At 39.7% G+C, this 18,472-nt stretch overlaps 1 protein-coding gene across 1 annotated transcript in view; it reads left to right on the forward strand.

Moving 5' to 3' along the window:
- DISC1 (DISC1 scaffold protein) overlaps window positions 1-18,472 on the forward strand; it is a 155,150-nt gene that overhangs the window by 35,742 nt on the left and 100,936 nt on the right. The window contains 5 exon segments of the mRNA XM_088666436.1: window positions 1,047-1,194; window positions 3,047-3,167; window positions 5,993-6,228; window positions 11,160-11,214; window positions 15,086-15,188. Of these exon segments, the coding sequence (XP_088522562.1) occupies window positions 1,047-1,194; window positions 3,047-3,167; window positions 5,993-6,228; window positions 11,160-11,214; window positions 15,086-15,188 (663 nt within the window).

Here is an 18,472-nt window from a genome sequence, read left to right on the forward strand (position 1 = left end):
TTGGGGACCCCTCCAGTTTTTGAAAATATTCACAAAACCTGCCCCCATTTGCTTCAGTTTAGTACTCATTTAGATGTATTTTCATTTCCCTCAAAGCACCTAGCTGAATTTTCTACTTAAGCGTGAAATAATAGTTCTGATAATAGCTTCAGAGCCGAGCTGATAAGCATATTATCCAAATGAAAACTGAGTGATGGTGGTTGGAAATGGTGGAATAATTGGAGGATTTTTTGTTTCTCAAAGAATAAAAAATTTGTTTTACGTTTGTTTGAAATGAGTATATTTAAATATACTCTGTGAAATTTAAAAGCCTCTATAAAGAAACAAAAGGATGGTAACTTTTTAAAGTATCAATTAGTATTGGATGATAGGCAGCTTCTTTATACAATAAGATCTTAATATTGTATTCAGATATGCCTTCTATCCAAGTTCTCAAAGTTTCATCAATGTTATTTCAACCTGAGACATAAGTTCTTAAGAGATAAGTTTTCAAATAGGGAAAATAGAGTTGACTTACCCAGAATGAGATGGCACATAAAGAAAGGGTCAAATAGTAGTTGTGTGGGCCCTGATCCATTTTGGGACACTAACAGAGGCAAAGGGTTAAATCTCCACAGTCTTTTTGCTTTAGTCCTGATTCAAATTGCCTCCCTCTCCACCTGCTTTTTGGTGGAGGAAACAACAACAATAAGTGTGTGATTAATGTCACGTCTAATTTTGCCGTAAGCATTTGATGTCAGTCCTGCAAGTTTCATAATGTGTGTGTTACCATTTTCAACAGTGTATGCAATAATGCAATAATGCCAAGGGAAAGCTGTTGGTTGGTTCTTTATAGGCTATATAGGCTAAAGTAGCTTGGCAACCAGAGTGACTCTTTGGCTGCATTTTTAATAATGTTGCACGCTATCAATTAAAATATTTCACATAACCAAAGCATTCTGTCTATGGTATGTCCCTTTTGTTTATCACTATACCAGACATTCTTTCGAACAAAATATAGCCCTGAATCATTTAATAATAACGTGTTTTCCTCCTTGTTTTCCCAGCTGATAAATTTAGAAGAAAACTTGAAGAGCTGGAGAAAGAGAAAAGTTCTCTAAAATTTCAGCTCCCTTCACAACATCCTTCAATTAGTAGCTTTTTGGAGAGATTTAAAGCACAGGTTCAAGTGGCATTGTATGGGGAAGTTCCTAGGTAAGTTTGCTAGTCCTAGTGGTTTAGGATAATGTTTTAAGCTTCCTTAAAAACTGTGTTGAAATTTGTGAACATAGGATGAAACCCAGCACTCAGTTGAAATCAATGGGCCTTTGTCATTTATTTATTTATTGAGTGAGTGCATTTATATACCTCCCTTTCTGCCAAGGCACCCATGGCAGACTTAAAAGCACATGCCACTATTTGCTGACTTGCACACTTCTTACCAAAAGAAGTCCAGAGAGCTCATGCAGTGTTAGGATGCTGAGCTGCGAACCAGGAAGCCCTTCATTTTAATCTTGTCTCTGCCATGAACTAACTGGGTGGCTTAAGGTAACTAACTCTCAGACTTGGCTCCTCCATCTACACATCTGGGGATAGTGATACTGCACTGACCTATTGTTGGTTGATAATGTATGTATCTAATGATGATGACTGTTTGGGGGCACAGTCTAACGAAGTATTTCTCTGCAAGCCTCACTAAGGGCCATGTACAGGTCTGAAGAGTGACTTCACAGGAGAACATCTCAATGGATTGTAGATCAGCCTTCCCCAAACTCCTGCACTTCAGATGCTGGCTGGAGCAGACAGGAAGTGTAGCCCAAAACATCTGGAGGGTACCAGATTGGGGAAGGGTGTTGCAGATTATTACTCACTATAGCAGAGGTCCTGACATTTTCTTTTCTTTGCTGAGCCTCTCCCTCAGTCTCCCACTTCATGGAAAGAAAACCCCAGACTTGTCTAGATTATTCTTTCCTTGTTCAAATCTCTTATAATCAGTTCTTTATGACTGTTACTGTCTTTCCACAAGCATTTGTCAAGGTTCATATTTTCAGTGGGAAAGGCGAGTTGTATTGTCCACACCCTTAATTGATTTCCCATGTTGTTCTCTCATGCCCTCTTAGCAGGTCAGGTAGCCTTAATCTCAAAAGGTGTTTCTGAACTAATCAAATCCCATGTGACTTTCATAAGTGACTTCAGAAGGCATTTCACTGAACTTTGAAACTGTAACTGGGGAATGAATGATTGTTGTGTTATAAGAGAAATTAAAGAACACATAGCTGCAAAGGATATATAACATGAATTAAAGGTTTTATGTGTTCAACCTTGCACAGGCCAGCATAATCTTCTATTTTTATACGCTAATAAGGGAAAAGAAGCCCCTCCCCCAATAAAAATCCTGCTTCCAAGCCGACCCAAGGGAATGTGCTTGGACACTTTTTAAACTGGGTAAACGGCATTTCCGTGCGCTGCTCTGGTTCACCAGAAGCGTCGTAGTCATGCTGGCCACATGACCTGGAAGCTGTACATTGGCTCCCTCGGTCAGTAAAGCGAGATGAGCGCCGCAACCCCAGAGTTGTCCGCGACTGGATCTAACAGTCAGGGGTCCCTTTACCTTTATTGTTACATTCCAGGCAGATATCAGCACACATACTGAGGACTGGAGAGCTAATTGATAAAGAAATTTGTTACCGGGGGGGGGGGGGAGATAAAAATTGCTCTTATGCATTTGCCTCTAGCCACTCATGTAAGACACTAATGGATACATTTTAGGCAAACAACATTGTATGGTGTACACAGAAAAAAAAGACCCTTAGGGCATCATATTTTAATTAGTGATCCCACCTTATGGCCTCTGCTAAACTCTCAAGGCCCCACACAACATCAAACCACTAAACTGCTTTAAAATTTAAATAAATTCTCAAGCTTGGTACAACTATGTTTTTAGAGAATAGATCACCATGACCTGGAAGATAGTCTGTGTTTTTCTGAATGTTTAGGAGATGACTGCCAGTTTGCTAATGCAACACATGTCAGTGTTTGTAATGGTTATTTTTGAAATGCTTAATAGAGAAGAAAAACAGCTGTTGCAGAGATGTGAACAGAAGATTTTAAATTTTCCTCACCATGAAAGACTACTAATTTCAGCCACAAAACGAGATCAGCTGCTTGAAGAAAAGGCATGGATACAGGTAAGAAGGACATGATGCCCCAGTATATGCATCAATATTTATATATACCGTGTTTTCCCAAATGAAGACATTGTCTTATATTTTTTCCCCTCAAGAATACACACTATGGCTTATTTTCAGGGGGTGTCTTATTCCAGTGGGAACAGCTCCGCACGGCGTGGCATGGCTGAGGGCAGCGAGCTGTTGCTGGGAGGCGCCGTGTCCATGTCTTATTTTGGGGGGTATGGCTTATATTGCGGAAATGCGTAGAAATCCTGCTATGGCTTATTTTATGGGTATATCTTCTTTTCAGGGAAACAGGGTAGGAAAGCAAATGGGAAGTATGGTCAAGTGGATTTATTGTTCTGCAGTAATTAGAGTCTTAGTCCATTTGGCAGTCTAAAAAAATGATGAAAATTTTTGACCACAGGAGTTATGCAAACTTCTTGCAAGGTTGGAGGGTATTGGAGATTCAGTTGTTCATGAACATGTTTTTACTTTTCTAAGTATTTTTAAAATATGCTCTTTATGCTCACCTGTGTAATTTACTTTCCTAAATTTAACTGGCTATTGGAAATTAGTTGAGCGAGAGGGAAATAAAGACAAATTTCAAAGACAAATTTCATTTCTTTTTTGTTTGATTTATTCTATCAGTGTCTGATCTATGAACTTCATGATGTAGGTTCATGAAAGAGTAACTTAAAAGTTTGACATGCAATGATTATTATTAAAATGTTGTTCTTGCCTAACTATTGGTCATACAGTTTTTTAAATCTATTCTTCTTCTACTACTACTACTACTACTACTATAGGAAATATTCGCAGTCATAACTAATAAATGTAAACTTGTAAATGTTGACTCATGATGTAGCTTTTGTTGCAATATAACAGGCTTTCCTTCCCTAGCTACTTTCTCCTTCTGCCTCTAGCTGAGCCTCCTTCCTGCGCCTATCCCCTAAAGTAGTGTTATAGTCACATTATTCTAACATAGTGTATTCTTGCCCTCCACAAAGGTTAAGGGATTGGGAGTGAACCATGGAGTATGGATAGCATCATTCTGTAGTTTGGTCATTAGGTGGCACTAGACCTAATTGTACTTGAGTAGAATGAAGAGCTGCTTGTTGCTGTTCTGTTCTTGGTGGAAAGAAACAATAAAGTTCTTGTACAGTTTTTTGACTGGCCTGTTCTCTAAGCCCTACATGGCACCTGGAGCTGTGTGCTGCCTCCCCTGTTCTAGAACGAATTCCAGCTATCCTTCTCTAAGCATTATTAAATGGTTTAAACCAGGAATTTGTAACTTATGGCTCATATGCCACACTTGACCTACCAGGGATTCAGATTTAGCCTGTGAGATATTAGGTGTGTGACAGGTTATGACTGCCAATGATCAATTTTAAATCTTAAAGTGATTGCACATTGGCAAGGAAATCAGACTGGATTTTCTGCACAAGCAAGTTCTCCACAGGGAACTCACATGTACAGCTGATTCCTGTGGAAAGCCAAAGCCTTAGCTTTTAAGCATCACACAGAGCTCTTTGCAAGCCCTGCTGGGTGTTTTAAAGTCTTGATTTTGGAACTTCAGATTGCCTAATCAATCAGTCTATCAATCAATCAATCAATCAATCATTATTACTTCAGGTGACTGAGATGTCATCAGCCCTGCCCATCTGTCAAATTTGGCTCTGATAAGGATCTGGTCTGCAGCACCAAAATGGTTCCCCACCCTGATTTAAATAAACATTAACCACACTTAGCACTAACCAGGTTTCACCGTGAAGACCCAAACCCAATGGCTTCAAGTTACAAGAAAGAAGATTCAAATGAAACATCAGAAGAACTTTCTGATGGTATGACCTGCTGGACAGTGGATACTTTTTATGTTGTGTCACATAGCTGTAATTTTGTATTTTAGTCCTGTATTCCCCCTACAAATGTTGTCAAATATTTAACAATTTAATACAGAAGTTATATAATGCCATTTCCCCTCTTTATTTCTTTCTCCAACTTTACCAACTAATGGAAATTAGTATGGTTGAGTTTGGAGATGTAGTATTGTTAACTGAAGACCATAGGGTTTTTGGCACTATTATGAAATCAGGAATACAGAGAATGGATTGTTTGTGCTACAAATTTGATTTTATACACAAAGTAACAGATCTGATGCTGTCCTGAGTGATGACCTTAAGAAATACTTGTGTGTGCTGAAGCACTACTTTTGTCTGTTTTCCCGCTGCAGAAGAAACTGTACAGCAAATAACATATGTTTCAGGCAACACGAGTGCAAATTGAATTTTTTGGACTGACTACTGTATTTCAGTTCAGAATGAAAAGCTCTTCTTTGTAGCTAATTAGTATGACTGCAAAGCTGAATTAGCTTTCAAGGGTTGGCATATCTTCAGAAATGTGCCTTTACAAAGTGACTGACTGTTGTTGCTTTGATTCATGCTGTTAGCCTGTATTTGTTTAAACATGTTGATCCTAATCCTGAGAACATAACTCACAGATAAGCTTTCTTTAAATCAGTAGGACTTACATTAATAACATTCAACTTGAGTTTCATTGGGTTCAAGAGGATGAGGTAAAACCTCAGCTCTTTTCAGACATATTGAGTTGTGTGAGAGATTCTTTTCTGTGGTTCTGTCCCATGTGACTGACATGGCTGCACATATTGTAACCATGTGGGTGAGGTTCATTGGGTGGGAAACATGAGCTTGGTATCCATGATATTCATAAATGCATTATACCCATGTGGAGAATTGGCTCTTGTATGTGTTTGTGTGTGTTGCACCATTTGGTATCATTCATCGCACTCCTTTTTTTAACAATTCTGTCTCTACTTCATGTAGAAAGAAATTGAAATCCTTAGAGCAAGGCTGGCTGTTCTGGAAGCTAAAGATCAACAGCTAAGGAGAGAAATTCAAGACCAAGATCAGTTCATTCAGACGCAGGACTGCGAGTTGTCTACCTTGCTTAGCTGGGTATCGCTTGGAGAGCTGCAAGAAATAGGCAAAGCCTTGACTGAAACTTCAAAGGCATCACATAGTATTCCATGCACTTTGGATTTACCAGAGTCCCTTAAAAGGTATGTGTTATTGTATGATACTTTGAAATCCTATATAAAAACTCTGATGTATTGTTTTCTTCTGATTTCTCTCTTACCTCATCGGAAAATAAATACATGAAAAATTCTGTTTTTAGCTTTAGAGCCTGCTGTTCAGAAAAACTGTTTTGGGGCATTGGAATGATTTTGGTGCTACATAATATTTTACCAGGAATTGGGTTTACTATAGGTATAACAATAGGCACATAATAAGCCATTCATTGATAACATACATTAGTGCAGAGGTGGCCAAAAGGCAATCATTTTGTCCCCTGTGCTAAGTAAGAAGCATTATCAATCTTTTGTGCCATTTCCATCCTTACTGGTGTCTTTCCCATGTGTCATGGGAGGGGATTATTTTAAACTGTTAAATAAAGACTCATGCAGTTTATTATAGTGTGGGTCTTTCATTTTGATACAGTGATTTGTCCTGCCCACCAGGCAGAGAAATGGCAAAATAGGTCCCCACACCCATTTATTGACCTCTGATCTCAAAACCTTTTATCATATTGCAGCTGAAGATCCTCATTATTACAGAAGAGAGGTGACACCCCTCTCCCCACATTACAAAGCAAATGCCATTCACTTCACATCATGCTGAAAGGGGTGGGTGTCTTTAACTTAGCATAATGGCTGATGGGGTGAAAATGTCTGTCCTGTCTTATTTCCATTAGTTGGTTATAGAATTCTATAAAAAAAGAAAGAAAAGACTTTAGGGTCAGAGAAATCAGTTGCATATTACATTGATTTTAAATAAATTTGGCTGCTATTTGTCAATTTCAGTTGGAAAACCAGTCAACAAATGCGGGAGTTAAAGTGACAGCTTTTGGATTAGTCAGTTGCTATCCTGCTTTGTTATTGACACAAGTAGATACATTGAGAAGGACATTTTTTTATTGCATGCTTTGATGAAAAAGATCAGTGGAGGTCACATCTACAAAATTGAGATTAATTATCACAGAAACCACTTATCTGTATGTATCTTGCTTAGCTTTCATATTTTTTTAAATTTAATCTTCTCATCTGCTTTCCTGTTGCTCATTCTTGGCTCCCTTGTATTATGCTCCAGGGTAATGCCAAAATACTGATTTTGGATTAAGGGAGGGAGTGGGAATCTGGATGCCAGTTCTAAAACAGTGCCTTGAGGGCTGGATAGTGTCCAATATTTTTTTTTATAAAAAAAATTGAACGCTCTGCTTTCATTCCCACATTCATCCCGTTTAGCCGTTGCTGGTTGAAATGGATTCAGAATGCAAAACCTGTTTTATGGATGTTTTAAATAATCTGGATTAATATTGTCATGGCCATTGGCAGTAGGATTTTCTCTTGATGTTTCTGGTAACCACTCCATTCAGCTACAAGAGCCCTTAAAGGTTTGTCTGAAAGAGCTTAATTCAAAGATAATCTTAAATGCTTGGGGCCTGAAAGGCTTATTAGTTAGAATATAGTTCAGCCACATAGTAATTATGGTTGAAGACAAGGCCAGCTTGGGCCAAATACTCTTACACAATCTCTCTCTCTCTCTCTCTCTCTCTCTCTCTCTCTCTCTGTGTGTGTGTGTGTGTGTGTGAGAGAGAGAGAGAGAGAGAGAGAGAGAGAGAGAGAGAGAGAGAGAGAGAGAGAGAGAGAGAGAGAGCTGCTTGAGGAAATTAGCCTGAAGAGAGAACTATGATTGTTCAATATGTTCATTAAGCACTATGAAAAGAGGTGCCCTGAAGAAATATCTAGTCAGTAGATATATGGCCACAAATCTGTAGAGAGCTATGTAAGCTGTAAGGCAGGCATCAGCAAACCTTTTCAGCAGGGGGCCTTGTGGGGGGCCAGACTATATTTTTTTTGGGGGGGGAATGAATGAATTCCTATGCCCCACAAATAACTCAGAGATGCATTTGAAATAAAACCACACATTCTACTCATGTAAAAACACCAGGCAGGCCCCACAAATAACCCAGAGATGCATTTTAAATAAAAGGGCACATTCTACTCATGTAGAAACACGCTGATTCCCAGACCGTCCATGGGACGGATTTAGAAGGCGATTGGGCCGGATCCGGCCCCCGGGCCTAAGTTTGCCTACCCATGCTGTAAGGTGACTCACTCATCTGCACTAGGTACTGTATTTATGTTTTGTTTTATAACCTGGCTCATCTCAAGGATCTGGGGCAAGTTGCAACACCAAATCCTGTCCCTTCATAACAAAACCAATAGAATAAAAATCCTTCGAAAACTACTTATTACCATAGGTCATAACAAGCCACCTAAATTTGCATGAAATGTAAAATTATTCCGTTACTATCATAATTCCAATTACCAGCCAGATAAAGTGATACTATTTTGCAGTGCTGGTGGAAAATATTCAGATCCATACATTACAGTAGTAGATATCCCTGCAAACAGAATTCAACTATTTTTTGGATTTGCTAGCCAATGTTTAATATCCCCTTTTGTACTTTCTTTATTATATCTGGTGTGTGGATAATATGGGTATCTGAGGATTTGCCCAAGCATTATAGAGCTCAAGGGAGTCTTTAGTTTTGTGTGCCTTTACTTTCAGGTTTGTCAGTAGCCACAGGCAAAGCAATAAGAAGGGAAAAGTCTTATAAATGTCACCTCCCTCCTGACTCTTCCATTCCAAATGGTAAATTATTTGGAATATGCATAAGGACATAAGAAGGTGTCTTAGACCAAAGACCATCTGTCCATCTAGCTCAGTATTGTTCTACATTGATGGGCAGCAGCTCTCCAAGGACAAAGAATATTTCCCAGCCCTTCCTGGAGATGCTGGGGATTCAACCTGAGACCTCTTACATGTCAAGCAGTTGCTCTACCACTGAGCTACCGTATATGGAGTGCCAGTTGGACTGTTATTCTGTGGTCTCCCCTGTCTGGAATTCCTTTCTGACAGTCATTTTCCCCAGTGGCTTGCCTTCACTTCTGTACTTGACTTTGTAGGGCTTCTGCTGCAACTTCCTCTCCTAACCTGCCTTTGGGGTTTGCTGTTGTCTTCCCTAGCTGCTGGTGAAGCACAGTAAAGTTGAGAATTCTACCTCATTTTAGTTTACTTTTACTCTTCATTCAGAGCCAAATGGCTCCTTGGTGAGCCACATCTCTTTCCCCAGCTTCAGTTGTTCAGCTTTTGATTACTTTTTTTTTAATGCATCCATGGCTATTTTGATGCATGACTTGCACGTGTGATTTATCCTACTCATGGAAGATAATGAATTTGTATGCTGCGGTCTGAAAAGTATGCATTTATGAATTCTGCATGTAAGCAAATAAACCCCTGGATATACAGACCAAACCTTACAACCTTACATTAGTTTATTTATTTTTCTGCATTATTTGTGCCGGTTGTGGAATGCTCTCCCCAGGGAGGTTCGCCTGACGCCTTCATTATATATCTTTAGGCACTAGGCAAAAACGTTCCTCTTCAACCAGGTCTTTGGCTGATTAATATTCTACAGCCTTTTAAATGTGTTTGTGGGAGGGGGCTTTATTCTTTTGTTGTTTTGTTTTAACTATTTATTTGTGCTTTTATCTTGTATTTTTATCATGCAAACTGCCCTGAAAACTGAAGGGTCGTATATAAATGAAATAGATATAAATAAATAAAATAAGCATCATTACACCATTCTTAAACTTCCTTTCACTTTTATGAGAATTCTGTCCATCCTTGAAATTCTAAGAACCATCACATTAGCACCTGTTTCCCTTTTTGATATCGCAAGTAGTCCTTAACCCTAGAACCCTAGATAATCTCACTTTCTGGGTTAACAATCATGTTATGCTATTTGGATTAAGCAGTAACTTTTCAAAAGATGTAACGATTGATAGGGTAAAGTGAAAGCGCCTGCAGAGAATCCAGTATGAGTCTACTTCATTTTTATAGTGTTTTCACAATGCACAGTTGGTCCAAGAAGCATTCTTTTTTTGTATAATTCATGATATTAAAAAAAGTTTATCTAATGGTAAATAAGTTTTTTTAAAAAACAACAACTTTAATTGTAATGAGCAGTTGCTTGATAAAAGATGTGCAAAATTGCACATGGAGAGGTTCACAGATAAGAACTGTAATCATGCCAAGGAGTTATTGATTCCTTGATTGATTCATATTGTGCAAACTTTGCTGAAGGGCAAGGAAATCATTCCATTTCAAACTTTTAATAGAATTTTGCTATATATCTTCCACTGAGGCAAGCTTCAGCAGATAGAAGCCCCTGGAGTACAGTGTTTGCCTTCTTTCAAAGGACTTGGATTAGATCCATTTTGAAGGTCATGGCTTTCAAAATGCCATTTGTGAAAAAAATTCAAAAGTCTGTGGTAGAACCAGTGTGTACTGCTGTTTTGGAGTCTCTTCAGTAAATAAAATATGATCGCCTCCTTCGGCACCCACACCTGCTCACCAAAATCTTCTAGTTGTCTTTTCAGATGTGAGTGTGGATTATTGGCATTATCCCACACTGAGTTAGCTTTCTTCTCCTACCCCCCACCAGCTTTATTTGGTAATGGGATGCTACAGTTTCTGATGGCCTCATGCTAGAAACAGGCCTTAAAATATAAAATTTAGTTGGCATGGTCAAGTCAATCTTAAGTACTTTTTATGTCCAGCCTAGGGTGGGGTAGGGATTAAACATATGTTCTTCATAAATTAATGTGATTTTGTGTGACCCCTTCTTTAGAGCCAAAAAGTAACATGGGCATACTTTTAGAAATAAATACATACATTTAAAAGTGCTTAGCTTGGGATGAATTGGGCTGTAAAGAAACGAATGGGTGTTTTGGTGTAACAGACAATAGTTTCAACGATCTGAGAGAGTTGTTATGGGATAAACAAACTGGAATATTCGTTTTTGTTTCTGAGACGTTGATTATCCAATAATGGCAATCTTTTAATATATATTTAATTTTTCTAGGCTTCAAGAAAAAGAGCAATCACTCAATATGTCCATTAAAGATACAGCTGCCAGAGTAAGTGCACTTTAACTGCTATATTTGTTTCTGTAAATGTAAGGCATTAATGAGGCAATTAATTACATAAGTGTAAGGAAGCAGTCTGTGAACAGCTTTCTAAAGATCTTGTTTTTAATGTAATATTAAGTGATTGGAATGCTGACATTATGCTAATTTGGTCAGTGTATAAAAAGTGAAAATGTGACAGCTGGATAGTGGGTGGAATGGTGCATTAAATATTCTATTTCTTAGCTCATGCAAAGGAGAGATTATCAGTGAGCCGCCGATTGGAAAAAATTATCAGGTTTATGAGAGCTTTGAATATTATTTAAAACATCCCCCCACCAATCTCCATTTGCAAAGACTTTTGAACTGGCTTAGAATAGGATTGATAAGAACAATAACAAACAAGACAGTCTTTACCCCTCAGCTTGCAATCTAAAGGACACAACACAAAAGAAAATGGGGATTCAGAGACAGGAGGAAAACAAGCAAGCTCAGGCATAATTTCTTAATGGTGCTTGTAATGACAGACCTGAACAGAAACAGTTCAGCGATACAGAGTTGAATGATGCTGGTCTTTCAGTAGAGTTGATAAGAGTGAGTGCTGCAGTCCTGTCTCTCCCTCTGCTTGCTCATATCCCTGATTTTAGCCATCATAGCAGTAGTTAATGGCCTGGTTTACATGTCACACAAAGCCAAACATGCAGGCAAATGGAGAGGAGATTGCAGATTAAATTTACCAGATTTTTTTCAATGAATCCGGGGACACTTTAAATACATACATACATACATACATACATACATACATACTGCACGTTCGGGACGTTCATGCTGCAGTGATGGAGGTGGCAGAGGGGCGGCCGCCGCCTTGACCTCAACCGCCATGTTTCCCCTTCCTCCGAGGCTTCTATCTCCTTTCTCCATGAACCTGGGCGGCCCCTGAGTTGGTTCTTTGGTGGTGGTGGTGAGGAAGCGGTGCGCAGTGGATCAGGCGTGGAAGGCGGAGAAGGAGGATTGAGTGGCGGCGGCAGCAAGGCTCGGGCGGGGATCCCTCAACTGGGAAGCAAGGCTTCACACTGCCTATCGAAGCAGCCCTGATATCAACTCCTACTTGCGTGCAAGCAGGAGGGGGCAGGGATCTCTCGGTTAGGCAGCGCAATGCCTGCCTTCCCATTGGAGCAGCCCCAATCCCCTTCCTACTTGCGTGCAAGCAGGAGGGGGTGGGGATCCCTCAGCTGGGAAGGGAGGCTTTCCATTGCCTAACTGAACACACAAGTAGGAGTTGGGATCAGGGCTGCTCCGATAGGCAGCATGAAGCCTCCCTTCACAGATTAGTTGCTGGGGTCAGGGAAGGTGGAGACAGCCCAGAAGCTGCATCTTAGAGCCCCTGCACCACCATCATATGGGGACTTCTGGCGAGGCAAAATGGTGGGTGCCACGGCAGCGAGCAGCTCCTGAAGCCAGCCAGAGCCAACTGCACTACCAGGCTGGCTCCGGGCTGCCGAGGCTGCCACTGCCACGTTTCCCAGGCTTGTGATTTAACTTTCTTCAGACTAACCAAGATTTGTCCTGTGATTTACAGTTCATGGGGAACTAAGCCACAAGCCAGGGTTTGGACAACATGCTAAGCCAAACCATGCTAGTAAATTGAACAAGAAGACTCATTCCTACAGTTCTAAGAGGTACAAAAGTGCTTTGATATTAGGAACTGAACTGTTGCTGCAGCCTTTAGGATAGATTGCAAGAGGAAAGGAAGTGGTCCACCACTCTTCCAAGCCCTAAGAAAATGCATTACTTTTTCATGTTAGGGCTTTCTCATAATTTTGGAGCAGCAGTTCCAATATTTGCTCATACCTCAGTTCACAGAGTAAGTAGGCTTCCTTGTACTGTCTGAAGCACAATATGCTCTTCTATTAGTCTTGAGAGTCGAGGCCCAATACTGTGCTGAGCTACCTCTTCACAATAGCAGGGAGGATTATGATGGTAGAATTGTTTATAAATGTTTCAGTATACATTTTGGATTCAGTGGAGGCCATTGAAAAGTGCTTTGGTGTGAAAACTGTGCATAGAATATTCTGAAAGAAACATTGCTGAATTAGAACTGTGCAACTGCCTCATAGATTATGCAGTTTCATCTTGGAAGAGTAATATAAACACAGTGGGTTCATTAATTTCTACGGGTACTTAAAATTGCAGGCTTACCTAAAAATATTGAAAGCTCAGAATTAAATAGCATGAAGTATCTCTCACTCTTCCCACAATAATAAGTAACTGATTGTTCCCTCCCCCTACCACATGGTCATAGGAAATATGCACTATTTCTGAAGATACATAGCATTTCGAGTGACTATTGAGCAAGACTTTGTGATAATGAACTGAGCAGTCAGCCTTAGTCACTTTGTCCCCTTCAGAATGAAGCCAGGCCTGGTCTGATGCAAAGTGGCGATGCCTCACTTGGATGTGCAACTTTGACAGAGGTGCTGCCTTTGGCATCTATAACTCAGCACTGCTTCCATCTCTTTTTTCTAAGTGATTGTTACAGCAAATACTGAAGATAGCATGACATTTTGAAAGAGTGAGTTAATTTTAGTATTTTAACACACGCTGCTGCATCCTCCATTCCTGCCACTATTGATTAACTTCATATAGGAGTGAGGTGTTGTACGGAGCCTGGCTCTCTAGGCTTAGAACACTATAGTGCTACTCAGAGTGGCTTATTTAAATGCCAAAATGGTGGAAGTTCACTGAAGGAGGGCAGTTGGCAAGGCAGAGCCACAACAGCAGTACTGAGACAGCCTGTGGAATCAGTACAGAGCTAGCTGATGCTAACTGAGCTTAAATCTTTGGCCATTTTATTCTTGTTGTTGCTTTCAACGTCTCTATCTTTTCATGTATAAAGCAATTTACATAGTTAGTCCCAAGTAAGAACAAATAATATTTATTTTTGGGCGGTTGTATTTCACTGATAGGCACTGAGCCACCTGTGTTTGGCATTGGAGGAAATGATGCTTGTTTTTAGATTGGAAAGGATGTAAGACAGTCTCTTTTGCAAATTTAATTTATCTATTTCACCTGTTTATATACTGCTTAATCTCTGAAGTTTATAAGTAGTATATGTAAAATTACAAAAAACTCACAGTGAATAAAATCAATAAAACTAATCATAAAAGCAGAAAACTTTCTTAATGTCTGCTGAAATGGAAAGGTCTTTGTCAAACGTCTGACATTCAACAGTGAGGCAACTTGTAATGTATTTTTGCTTTGATTCTTTGAATAGTTGTTTGGCGCTCTGCTAGTACCTTAAACTGCATTCCTCTTCCCAACATATATTTGTGCTTACTGTTCACTTCAGCAAGAGAATTGGGCTCAGTTTCTAGGAACATTGGCCCAGCCTGCGTGACTTTGCCCTGTATGTCTTGTAGTGGAATGCTGTTTTAGCTGTTCCATAAGGACAGCAAGAGTAGAGAGTAGGGCCAGATTGTTAATCTGAACCAAGTGTTTGTTTACTTTGATCTTCAGCCATTATGACTGTCAACAAGATATTTACCGAAAGATCAAACATCTGCAATAATTTTCCAGCTTTGGCCTTTTGCCTGAAATTCAGTCTGGCAGTATCTGCTTGTCTGCTTTGTTTGTGATCATCATTTCCCCCTATTTGGGCAACTGTTAAGAGAGTTACTATTTCTGGGGATTCTGTGGCAAAGCCCTGGAATGGCAGGATGAATGTCTTGCAGCAATATCACACATCACTTTTTATTAACCTTTGTTGTCATGCTGTGTAATGATATGTCATGTCTGTAAACCAAGACAATTTGAAATGCCTTTTTTATTCCCTTATATTTTTACATGAATGAATTATATATCATTGCTGTCTGCCTCAATCTAGGTGTGTACCAGTCAGAAGCTGTGCAGCACTTTAAGGAGAAAAGTGAGTGATATTGAGACTCAACTACCAGCTCTTCTTGAAGCCAAAATGCTTGCTGTTTCAGGTGATTTTTTTTAACTATTAACTTTTTTCAGTTTTCAAGAAGTATTCATACAGTTTGCATAGTTGCAAGGCATTGTACTGAATCACTGTAATAAGACCACAACAACAAACACCATCAACTGCATTATGCTACCGGTACATATCCATAGGAAGCTCAAACTTACTCAGGAAAAGGGTGTGCACCAGGTGTTATTGCAATGTCCAGCATTTGTTTGAAATAAAATTATGACCATAAATATTTCAGAAATTAATCATACCAAATGAATCTTTATGTTTCGTTCCCTTATGTACTCAGTTTGGCTTCCTAAGTTTTCCAGCCAGTGTTATGTTCCAGACCAGTGGTTCTCATTAGGTGGTCTGTGGCACCATTCACATAACTCTTGAGAAATGGGGGGTCTGCAGTACTTAGTTAATTTGGAGCCACTGTTTTAGACCTTTGTCCACCATCCTAGCAGCAAAAATGAAGTTTTGTACCATCAGTATTTGGCTTCCTCTGCAGCCAGCAGCAAGGCTGTTAAATCCTTATGCATAACTTTGTCTATAGCCTCAGGGTAAAATGGCAATCAACCAATGCCCAGATTCATCAGGATTAATTGTTGGATTAATTGTTTGAATGCGATCTCTAGGAATTTCCTCTGCCAGGATGTATTAGCCACTGGGCAGTCCTAGCACATGCAGTCAAAACTGCCTCTTTATATTGCATCCCCTCTAGCAGGTAAGTCCTTATTTGTCTGATTTAGCTTTACCAGCATTACAGGTAATTTTTGATAAAGGGTTATTGAGTCTTCCTATTCTCTAATGGCAAGAAGAAAGCAGGAGAGAGTTCTTCTAGCTTACAGTAGTTTTGTTTCATAAACACATGGGCACAAAGTGGTTTCAGAATTAAGATGCATCTGATTTAAATGACGTTCCACAATGGAATACGGGAATTGGCAGCTTCTTATTCAGATCGATAAGCAGCTAATGCTGGCAATGGAAGAGCTATTAGTCTTCACAGAGCATGTGAGTATTTTTCATGAGCAAAACACTGATATATGAATCTGAACTTCACAACATATTAAGTTATGATTCCCCCCCCCATAACAGCTTTTTATGCCATGAATTTTGGATTACTGTAGTCCCTTGCCTTTTTTTTTTAGTAGGGGTGAGAGAGAACAAATTATGCACAGTCGTGTTTACAATTTGCAGAGTTGACAAGCAGAAAATCTCTCCATTAGGCAATGAGCCAGCCCAATGAATGGGTGTATGGTTCAAGAAGGTCTGCCATCAAAAAACACTGTTGTGATGTGTTTTCTGCATGCCAAGAGGATGCATATAGCTTATGATTTTTGCACTTGCCAGCACATATAGTGTTGTGTAATAGCACTTTGTAGTTTGAAATAAAGTGATGAGTTGTACCCTCAGCTCTTGAAATATTTTTAGAAGGGTTGTACACCTATAATCTCACCACTTCAACTCCTTGCATTCTTCTCTCCTACCCTTCACCATGCTGGCCTCTTTCCACAGCTGGCTCTTCTTCTTGGGCAATTAATACTTTTCTTAGGCTTCCAGTGAGTTTTGTCTCTGCTCTGGAGAGATGATCTCGAATCTCTCAGGGGGGATTAATGTTGAGTGAATCTATATGAATCCTATATAAATTACTTGGAGTGTAAGAAGTTAGAACTTTTATATGGTTCACAGTACTTTTCAGCTAGCGCTCTGTAGTTTCAGTTTCAATAATACTTGAAGAAAAAGTATGGATTGGGAGCACAGTGTATGTGGTTTGAGCTTAACCCCTCCCATGGTTCCTGGGGAAAAAAGCCCTCTGCAAGCTGCTGTTTGCTGATGGAATAAAGAAGCTATGTAGCAAATGGTCTGGGGAAGGAGGAGTTACATTGTGACTGTGGCATGAGAGACGGGATAACCTGCCCCCCCCCTGCTCTGTGATCCTGATGAAGCCACACACCCCCAGATGCTATTTAACAAAACAAAAACCAGACATTAAATGCAGTGTCATATTGAAACTCGTTTGGCCTTCAGTGTAATATTGTAGTTCTGTAAAACAAATGTACTATTATGTCCACATTGCAAATGGGGCCTGAGACTGAGAGTCATAGGTTCATCTCTGACCCTGTTCTCTCTATGAAATGTCAGTATCGTATGTGTTTCAAGCACTAATTTGCATAAGCTACACATTTGTTTGCTTAAGGCAACAGCATGGCTTGACTTTTAAAATCTCTTCTTATATGGACTTGCAACTTCTTCAGTTTGCAGCAGTGTGACTAATTACAGATCTAGATTAATTACAGGTCTAATTTCTTCATGGCCACTTGGAGGTTGGTTTTTTTTGCAGTATTGGCTGCCTATAGAGCAGCACTGTCTAGAAGCTTGGGGCTGCAACTATCAGTCCCAGCTAGCATGACCAATGGCCAGGGATGGCTTGACTCCTGTCTTGCAGAGGGTTGGACCTTATGACCCTTTGGGCCCCTTCCAGCTCTACAGCTCTGCGATTCTATGAGTTGTAGTTCATAACATCTGGAGGACACTATAAAGTCTTCCCCTGAAGTAGTGGATAAGGTTAACATGGCACTTTTGTGTTTATGTGGTTCTGAACTGCATAGCGATGCCTGTATCTGGGGCTTATTCCTGCACAGTTGTCTGGCTTCCATTCCATATGTTAAAAGCATCTGAATGCCTTTTATTTTCCGCACTCTTTTAAGGAATAACTTCTCATTTCTCTCTTGTATAATTTTCTGTTTAAAATATTTTACATGATTTTGTTTCATGTTGGCAATGTATATATTTAATAAGTATCTTGTGCACAGCTGTTTGGTGTGCTATAGAAACAAAATTATTTTCATTCTCAGTCGTGGGTAGGCAGTAAGGGGTTGAGGCAGACAGCAAGCAGTTTACCATTCAGTTATTTGCCTGGGGCAGCTGCTATCTATTCTGGGCAACCTGCCAAGTGGCAAATTGCATGGCTGAACTATATGTACAGTTTATTTCAGCAGCATTATGTAGGTCTTCATCACAGAGTTTGTACCCTACCCAGTTTGTACCCCATCCTAGTATCTTGCTTTGAATGGCTTAGATTGAGTCCAGATTGATTGACAGTTAATTGAAGGTGACTTGCCTGTCCCTGGCGGGCCTTGAAAAATATTTTGAATCCAGGACTCCAGGCATGTTGCTTTAACCCCCAAATCTTCAGGCTGCCTATTTCATTTATTCATTATTTATTTTGTTTGCAATTATTTGTTTCTGCCTTTCCACTGAAATATACCCAAAACAATTCCAAAGAATAAAAAC

The sequence above is a fragment of the Zootoca vivipara genome, chromosome 3 (genome assembly GCF_965207765.1).
Source record: "Zootoca vivipara chromosome 3, rZooViv2.hap1.1, whole genome shotgun sequence".
NCBI lineage: Eukaryota > Metazoa > Chordata > Lepidosauria > Squamata > Lacertidae > Zootoca > Zootoca vivipara.